We start from the raw sequence: 9,741 nt of genomic DNA, 5'->3' as shown, positions 1-9,741 counted from the left end.
GCATGACTTCACGATTTTAAACAGTACAGCTTGTTCTGTTTCTTGGCTGGAGACCAATTAAATAACCATTGATGCAAGCAGTTATTACCTGCTTAAAAGGAAATCTGTGGTTTCCTTATTTAAACTGCTGAGTTTTAATGTCCATCAAAAAGTCTGTTATTGCAATAAATAATTTAGCCATTTCAGTCTACTACACATTTTAATACTACAGGCATGGATTTAAGGCTGCAAGATATGCCTAATGTTTCTCACAGTCCCAAAAATCAGAATCATACTTACTGCAAGACAATAGTTATACATATAATTACTATTTGAAATGATATCTGTTTGAAGGACAATCATTTCTGATAATCAGTTAGATAAATAAGGTGTATGAAATTTACCAGAATTAGTTGGATAAATAATTGATCGTAAAGATCTCAAAAATAGTTTACACTTTTATGTAAGTGGATACAGAGGACCTTTTTAAAAAAAATGAAAGGTCAATGGATTTGAAGATGTTAAGGGTGTCATTTCCTCAGCTTGTCCCTTGGTGGCGATATTGAGTCACTTTCTCCCTTCCCGACAAAATTGCTTTATATTTCTTTCCAGAACTGGCTATCCTGTTTACTGTATTTAACCTTTTTCTTGTATTATCGTTAATACAGCGCCTATAATAAATGAAAGCCCCCAGAGATCATATCTCCGGCTCCTACTTCTTTGTATTCATTCTAACCCATAAACTTTTGTTGTCGTTGTTACTTCTCTCCCTGTCTTTTCTTGGAGGCTTGAACTACATCACGGACCCTGAATGCTATTTTTCAGCTCAGTCACTGAAATCTTTTAACTGCAAAGCAGTTTTAAGCAAGCAAGGTTAGTCGGTAGATGTAAAAAGTAAAACCCAAAACTACCAGATATTGTAAGTTAGGCTAAGATACTTGGCATGGAAGAGAAATCGTTGGCTGAACTTTTATTAAATGTCTATTAGAATGGGATGGAATTTTATATTCCCTTTTTATCTTGGTTTCAAAGGGACATTTATTTTTTATTGTCCTTTAAAAAAGGGGGGAAAAACACAGAAATTCCCAACATTTCAAAATTCTCTCAAACATTCTGCGATGACGTCCTATCACTGATCATCGCAGCTTTTAGGACACTGATCTCGTTTGCTCTCCGGTTCTGGCCGCCAAAGCTCCCAGCAGCAGCAACAGCGGGCTCTTTAATTTATTGCAGCCGGTTACACTTTCGATCCCATTTCCTTCTGAACCCTTTCCTCTCAGGTTGAGAAGATAAATGCAGCCTCGGGTCTGAAAACCCGGGCGGGGTTTGTGGGTGGGAGTGAAGCCGGATATCATATTCCCTTGGTGAGGTCTAGTACCGGGGGGGATTAAGTCCCCCGGTTCCATTTAATGAAATTGCTGAGCACTTGTGACACTGGCTCTAAGACTGCGGAAATGGGGCGGGGGTGGGGGAAACGGTTTCTCGCCTCCATTCATCCTCCGCGCCGGCTGGTGGCTAGAGTTGGAGTGTCAGTCCCTAGACAGGGGGCGGAAGAGGATTGGGAGCTCCGGCTGCGGCAAGGACGCGCCGAGGGCTCACCTCACCTCGCCCACACCCATACCCCGCCCATGTCCTTCCCTTTCCCAAGAACCGATCGGCTGGGCAAATCTGCCAACACTCCGGGGCTGCTCCCGGGGAGAGGTCGGAGCCGGGGACCGTGGGGGGAGGGAGGAAAGCCAGGAAGCTTCAGGGCCTCGGCAGCCTGGCCGCGCTTTTCTCCATGCCGTGCACGTCGGACCCATTTCCCACGCTGGTTTGGCTTGGCGGCGGAGTTGGTAGGGATGAGAGTAGGAAGGAAGGGCTGGAGACTAACTCCCATTCGCAATGAGGAAACCACTCCACTGTGAAGGACGCGCTGCGCGCGCGCGCGCGCACACACACACACACACACACACACACACACACACTCAGGAAAGAAATTTTAAGGGCACTGGGGAAAAGCCGCCCACTCTTTTGCCCCGCTCTGGTGTGCGCCTTAAGATTGTGCGCTGGAGCGGTGGGAGAATGTTTGAAGATGCACAGGGGCTTGTTCAAGTTTATGGTCTGGCAATGCAAGGAGAGCACAACCTATCTGCCCACGCGGCTGCCTGAAGTTTGCAAAATCTTAGTAAAGGTAGCTAGGAGAGTGAGTGCACTGCACCATATTGCCGCGTATCGGAATGCTCTGGCGCAAGGCCTCAGAGTGGAGCCGGCTTCCCTCTTTTGCCTTGGACCCTGGGAAAAGGGGGACCGGGTGTCGGGGGAGGCAGGCGTTCGGATAAACCGGAGCTTCTCAAATAAAAGGGGAATTTGGCGTTACTGACACTTAGCCGGCAGCTAGCACGCTGCGGCGCGGGCCCCCGCCCCCGCCCACCGGCTCCAGACTGCGGCGGTGCGCACTGAGTCTGCGCGCGGGGCTTTTCTCGCTGATGCTGCAGATATAGAACGGAGAGGCTCTGGTGGAGGCCAGTGGGTAGGGGGTGGGAGGTCTGGGGGCGGAAAGGCCCGGTGCCTGGCCTCGGAGGAGGAGCCGCTACCCCCGCGTGCCGCTGTTTTAGCAGACTAGAAAATACACGCCAGCTTCCTGGCACATACCTACACACTCCCATCCTCCGCGCCTCTACGATCACCCATAGGGAATGCTTGGAAATCTCTGCCGCCTCTCCCCCCGTTCCTGCTGGCTGCGCCCGCCTAAACAACCGCGAGATACATCTGCTCGTAGACTTTACTGGTGTTTGTCTTCTTTAAATCATTCTGCCTCCTCACACAAGTCTCGTAAAGGCAGAGTACCCACTCTGGACGAATTTCTTTCTCTTTTCTTCTTTTCGCTTTAAATTTTCCTTTAAGAGGAGGCCCTTCAGTGCCTATAGATTGAGCAGATCAGCTGAGGACCAACCAAATTCCAGCAGCAGCCCCTTTCCTTTTTTGAGGTGGTAAGAATTCTCCCCAGGTATTTCCTGCTCACCTCAACCCCCCTTATCCTGGCGGGGCCCGGTTGTTTAACAGCCGCTTAAATAAAGAGTATACGGCTCAGAGTATACAGTTCAGAAAACACAGCTAGAATTAAGATTCGATGAGGCCGGCTGCAGTGGCCGTGATTGGAAACTGGGGAAGCCTCGCGTCGGGGGAATACCCTGTACGATCAAGTGGCACAAAGTCAAAAGAAGGAGAGAAAAGGAGCTAGGGACACTTCGGTACACAAAGTTGCCATTAAAGTTTATTTCCCTTTTATCCAGATAGGTGACGCTACACTTTGCCAGTTACTAAAGGCTGCAGGTTTCTGCTCAGAAAAGAATATCGAGGCTTCCAACATGTGTTTAGTCCCCAGGCGCGCGCACACACACGGTCTACCCCCGTAAGCAAGCACGATGACAGGAATGCCAAGCATTTAAACAAAGACAGCCCCCCGCCGCCCAACCCCAGCCCTTCTAACTCTGCGCTCCCAAAAAAGGATCCCTCTCCCTCTCTCTCTCTGGAGTTTGATGTTCTCTCTTAACCACTGCAGCCCATCATGGTTTCTCAGAACACCAGCGTGGCTCCGTGGGCGCACGCGGGGTCCCCGAAGCCACAGCTGACCATACCCCAGCCAAGATGCTAAATCGAGAACCACAGACACTTTGAGTGGTGGGGAACATCGTCTGAGAAGGGGGAGGAGGAGAAACGTTTCCTGACACCCGCTCCAGAGCTCTCACACACGCACTCGGCATTAGTCAGAGCTAGGAGGAAATTTACCAGCCCCACGGAGGGAAAGCAAGTCCCCCCCGCAACTGGGAGGCCGCGGCTGCACTCACTGAGGAGGGAGAGGGGCAGGTTTTGGTTTAAGGGGGACTTGTTAGAATTGTGCACACTTGGAGTGGCCTCCGAAGCTGAAGCTGGGCTTTCCGGAGCGGGGCGGCTGGTTGGTGCTCCCTCCTCTCTCCCTCCCGCCGGCACTCCTCCCTCCTTCTCTGAGAGTGTGTAGTTTCCGCGGCTCGGCTGCTACCGCCGCCGCCGCCGCCGCCGCCGCCGCCGCCGACACCGCAGCAGCGTCAGGGACAAGCCTGAGCCGCGAGCTAGGCAGAGAGCTCCCAGCAGCAACCATCACTTTGGGAAAACTTGAGGGTTTCCGGCTCTCGGCTAGCGAGAGGGAGCTTCCCATTTGCCATTCAGTGTCTTTGAGCTGAGGCAGCCAAAGGGGCGGCGGGAGCTCCCGCACCAGACTCTCCCAGACAGAAAGGGGGCGAGACAACTGCGGAATTCACCCGCCGTGCCAGGGCACTTCCGAGGCAACAACCGACTGGCACTTTTTCTCCCCTTGGCAAACTGGATTTCTTTTTTTTTTTTTAAGCTACTTGGCAGCTGTATCTGACTCCACCTCCCCTAACACCCTCCTCCCCGGTGCCTTTTCCTTTTTCTTCAGAAATCCGGACAGAATTGGGCATCTTTGTTAATTGCCGTTGGGGGAGCCTGGCCGGGGGCTTTCGCCAGGCCAACGTCGCCTGCGCGCCGAGCCTGGTTTGCTCACCTTTGAACTGCAAAGGGATCAAGTTCAGCTCGAGTTGCCAGCATTGGGACTTGGAGGAAGGAGAGAGAGCGTACTAGAGAGAGTGGGAGAAGGGGAAAGGGGAAAGGAGAGGAGGGAGGAGAGAGGAGGAGGAGAGAGAGGAGAGAGGGAGGGAGGGGAGGGATCGAGAGAGAGAGAGAGAGAGGGAGAGGGAGAGGGAGAGGGAGAGGGAGAGAGAGAGAGAGAGCGCGCGCGGGGAGAGAGAGAGGCTGCAATCTCCTCCCTGAATCGCGCACAGCGCTGCAGATCCCAGTGCTCTGACATGCGGGCCGAATGCAGGTGAGGAAAGACACGGACTCTGCGGCTGCGAACCCAAACTTGGGCACCGCGAAGTGCGCACGGCTCAGGCTTCACCCCGCGGGCGAACGGCTGCTGCGGTTTCAGGCGGCGGCTTCGTGACTAATGACCTTGCGCAGAGTTGTTAAGAAAAAAGAGAAACCCGAGCTCTCGGGAGTGAGAAGGGACTGACTCTCCGGGCATCTCTGAAGATGGCTCGGGCTGCTCTTCAGCACACTGGGGGGACCCAGACGCGGACCGCTGTGTGACGCGAGTGGTCTCCACTGCACGGTGCCCGAAGCGACCTGCCGGGATTTTTCATTCTCGATCCGTTGCCTGGCTCCCCCGCTGCCTGAGCGGAGTCGGAGTTGAGACTGGCTTGTTGCTGACCCTATCGCCTCGTGCAGGAAGAGACTCACGTTTGCCTGGGCAGCCGGAGCAGAAGCTGGGTCTGGAGTGAGTGGCCGAAACGTGAATTGGACTCAACTCGAGTAGCAGCAAAGACCAGCGGGGTTGGCAGGCGGGGTAGGCTGCAGGCTCGCTCCCCTCCGCTTCCCGGCTCCACCGCCCGCCTCCCGGAGCGGTTCCGGCCCCATCCGACAGAGCGGGGACGGTAGCTCGGGATCCTCCGCCCGCTGCGGGAATGACTCTGGGGGGGGCGCCGAGTCCGCGGCGCGCAGTGTCCCGTGAACTGTGAGTACTGCGACTGAACGGCGGCCGGCAAGTGGGAGATTAGTACCCATTGCATGAATTATGAAACAATAACTTTCGGAAGAAGCAGGAGGAAAAAAAAAAAGAAGGATCTATCGCTGGTCCCCCCTGGCTGACTCTGGACGTTGCTCTTGCCCCCTCCCTCCTCTTCCTCTCGCTTCTTCCCTTCCCGGAGAGGAGAGAGGACTGGGAGGAGGGCAGGCGACCGGCCCCGGAGGCGGGGGGCGCCGAGGGGGCCGTGATTAGAAGGAGCAGTAGCAACAGCAGCAGGAGAAGATGCTGAGGATGCGGACCACGGGATGGGCGCGCGCCTGGTGCCTGGGCTGCTGTCTCCTCCTGCCGCTCTCACTCAGCCTGGCGGCCGCCAAACAACTCCTCCGGTACCGACTGGCCGAGGAGGGCCCAGCAGACGTCCGCATCGGCAACGTCGCCTCGGACTTGGGCATCGTGACCGGCTCCGGTGAGGTGACTTTCAGCCTCGAGTCGGGCTCGGAGTACCTGAAGATCGACAACCTCACCGGCGAGCTGAGTACGAGCGAGCGGCGCATCGACCGCGAGAAGCTGCCCCAGTGTCAGATGATCTTCGACGAGAACGAGTGCTTCCTGGACTTCGAGGTGTCGGTGATCGGGCCCTCGCAGAGCTGGGTGGACCTGTTCGAGGGTCGGGTCATCGTGCTCGACATCAACGACAACACGCCCACCTTCCCGTCGCCCGTGCTTACGCTCACGGTGGAGGAGAACCGGCCCGTGGGCACTCTCTACCTGCTACCCACCGCCACCGACCGTGACTTCGGTCGCAACGGCATCGAGCGCTACGAGCTGCTCCAGGAGCCCGGGGGCGGCGGCGGCAGCGGCGAGGGCCGGCGGGCCGGGCCTGCCGACAGCGCCCCCTACCCTGGGGGCGGCGGGAACGGCGCGACCGGCGGCGGCGGCTCGGGTGGCTCCAAGAGGCGGCTGGACGCGCCGGAGGGTGGCAGCGGGACCAACCCGGGAGGCCGCAGCAGCGTGTTCGAGCTGCAGGTGGCCGACACCCCGGATGGCGAGAAGCAGCCGCAGTTGATCGTGAAGGGGGCGCTGGACCGCGAACAGCGCGACTCCTACGAGTTGACCCTACGGGTGCGCGACGGTGGCGACCCGCCTCGCTCCTCTCAGGCCATCCTGCGGGTGCTCATCACTGACGTGAATGACAACAGCCCCCGCTTCGAGAAGAGCGTGTACGAGGCTGACTTGGCCGAGAACAGCGCCCCGGGGACCCCCATCCTGCAGCTGCGCGCCGCCGACCTGGACGTGGGGGTCAACGGGCAGATTGAGTATGTGTTTGGGGCGGCTACTGAGTCCGTGAGGCGGCTGCTGCGCCTCGACGAGACGTCCGGCTGGCTCAGTGTCCTGCATCGTATCGACCGCGAGGAGGTGAACCAGCTGCGCTTCACTGTCATGGCCCGCGATCGCGGGCAGCCCCCCAAGACCGACAAAGCCACGGTGGTCCTCAATATCAAGGACGAGAACGACAATGTGCCGTCCATTGAAATCCGCAAGATCGGGCGTATCCCGCTCAAGGACGGGGTGGCCAACGTGGCCGAAGACGTTCTGGTCGACACCCCCATCGCCCTGGTGCAGGTGTCTGACCGAGACCAAGGCGAGAACGGAGTGGTCACCTGTACCGTGGTGGGCGACGTGCCCTTCCAGCTCAAGCCGGCCAGCGACACAGAGGGCGATCAGAACAAGAAAAAGTACTTTCTGCACACGTCTGCCCCTTTGGACTATGAGACCACTCGGGAGTTCAACGTGGTCATAGTGGCGGTGGACTCGGGCAGCCCTAGCCTCTCCAGCAACAACTCCCTGATTGTCAAGGTGGGAGACACTAATGACAACCCTCCCGTCTTCGGCCAGTCGGTGGTGGAGGTTTACTTTCCCGAGAACAACATCCCTGGTGAGAGGGTAGCCACGGTGCTGGCGACAGACGCCGACAGCGGGAAAAACGCTGAGATCGCCTACTCTCTGGACTCTTCCGTCATGGGGATCTTTGCCATAGATCCCGATTCCGGGGACATCCTCGTCAATACGGTGCTGGACCGTGAGCAGACTGACAGGTATGAGTTTAAAGTTAACGCCAAAGACAAAGGCATCCCGGTGCTGCAGGGCAGCACCACTGTGATTGTGCAGGTGGCTGACAAGAATGATAATGACCCTAAGTTTATGCAGGACGTCTTTACCTTTTATGTGAAGGAAAACTTGCAGCCCAACAGCCCCGTGGGAATGGTCACAGTGATGGATGCTGACAAGGGGCGCAATGCGGAGATGAGCCTGTACATAGAGGAGAACAGTAACATTTTTTCCATTGAAAATGACACAGGGACCATTTACTCCACCATGTCTTTTGACCGGGAACATCAGACCACATACACATTCAGAGTCAAGGCTGTGGATGGGGGAGATCCTCCCAGATCTGCAACAGCCACAGTCTCTCTCTTTGTGATGGATGAGAATGACAACGCTCCCACCGTTACCCTTCCCAGAAACATTTCCTACACTTTACTGCCACCTTCAAGTAATGTCAGAACAGTAGTAGCTACAGTGTTGGCAACAGACAGTGATGATGGCATCAATGCAGACCTTAACTACAGCATTGTGGGAGGGAATCCCTTCAAGCTGTTTGAGATTGATTCCACCAGTGGTGTGGTTTCCTTAGTGGGAAAACTCACCCAAAAGCATTATGGCTTGCACAGGTTGGTAGTGCAAGTGAATGACAGTGGGCAGCCTTCCCAGTCCACGACGACTCTGGTGCATGTGTTTGTCAATGAAAGTGTTTCTAATGCAACTGTGATTGACTCCCAGATAGCCAGAAGTTTGCACACCCCACTTACCCAGGATATAGCTGGTGACCCAAGCTATGAAATTAGCAAACAGAGACTCAGTATTGTGATTGGGGTGGTTGCCGGAATTATGACAGTGATTCTAATCATCTTAATTGTAGTGATGGCAAGATACTGCCGTTCCAAAAATAAAAATGGCTATGAAGCTGGCAAAAAAGATCATGAAGACTTTTTTACACCCCAGCAGCATGACAAATCTAAAAAGCCTAAAAAGGACAAGAAAAACAAAAAATCTAAGCAGCCTCTCTACAGCAGCATTGTCACTGTAGAAGCTTCTAAACCAAATGGACAGAGGTATGATAGTGTCAATGAGAAGCTGTCAGACAGCCCAAGCATGGGCCGATACCGATCAGTTAATGGCGGGCCCGGCAGTCCTGACCTGGCCAGGCATTACAAATCTAGTTCCCCATTGCCTACTGTCCAGCTTCACCCCCAATCACCAACTGCAGGAAAAAAACACCAGGCCGTACAAGATCTACCACCAGCTAACACATTTGTGGGAGCAGGAGACAACATTTCAATTGGATCAGATCACTGCTCTGAGTACAGCTGTCAAACCAATAACAAGTACAGCAAACAGGTAAGATGCATCCCACATATGTTTAAGTATCTGAGACAGCATCTTCTACAAAGTTTTGTCTTCTCTCTGAAAGCTATTAGTTAAAATGAAATAGCAGGGATTTAGTGCTGGTGTAGTTCATACACCATTTATTTAGTAGAGGCCATTCACAAAAGGTACACCATTGCCTTTTGCACCAGTTTACTAAGTTTACTAAGCTACTAAAGAAAACACTGTAGGCAGTGTTTTGCACTTCTCTTGGCTTGACAGTCCTAATTCATCCTACATTTTCTGTTTCTGGATAAGTATGTATGCATTGTTTGGATGGCTAGTTTTACCTGAAATTACTTTTTTCTTTTGTGCTACTAAGTGGGCAACTGCATCCAGAGAGAACATTTCTGAAGTTACTGCTGCTATCTATGCAAATTGAACAGTATAAAAATTTTAGCTATGTTATACGTTATGCAGGATTTTACAGATAAACAGATGCTGATTCATGCAAAGGAAGTACCAACTCTGAGATACTGAAATACTACTTTGACAAAAATGCTGACTTAAAAATATTTAATGATATGCAAATATCATACAAACCTACATTTTTAATATTTCAATATCCATAAAGTTAGGCTTATATGAGGCTATGCATTCGGCATTCATATTATTTGTATTTAGTATTAAAAGTTCATAAGCAAAAGTAAATTGCATAAACCAATTATTATTTAAGCCAAGCAACAAAAATTTCCTGTTTGATGCAGTGTGTG

General features: G+C 53.3%; 1 protein-coding gene across 9 annotated transcripts in view; it reads left to right on the top strand.

Moving 5' to 3' along the window:
• Positions 1-3,790: 3,790 nt before the first annotated feature.
• The window catches only part of PCDH7 (protocadherin 7), a 386,956-nt gene continuing 381,005 nt past the window's right edge, over positions 3,791-9,741 (top strand). For all 9 annotated transcript variants that reach the window (XM_072945419.1, XM_072945416.1, XM_072945410.1 and 6 more), the window contains exon 1: positions 3,791-9,001. In XM_072945419.1, the coding sequence (XP_072801520.1) occupies positions 5,825-9,001 (3,177 nt within the window). In that variant the 5' untranslated portion in view covers positions 3,791-5,824. The remainder of the gene's footprint in view (positions 9,002-9,741) is intronic.

Source organism: Vicugna pacos, chromosome 2 (assembly GCF_048564905.1).
Source record: "Vicugna pacos chromosome 2, VicPac4, whole genome shotgun sequence".
Taxonomy (NCBI): Eukaryota; Metazoa; Chordata; class Mammalia; order Artiodactyla; family Camelidae; genus Vicugna; species Vicugna pacos.
This window is presented reverse-complemented; position numbering and strand designations above follow the sequence as displayed.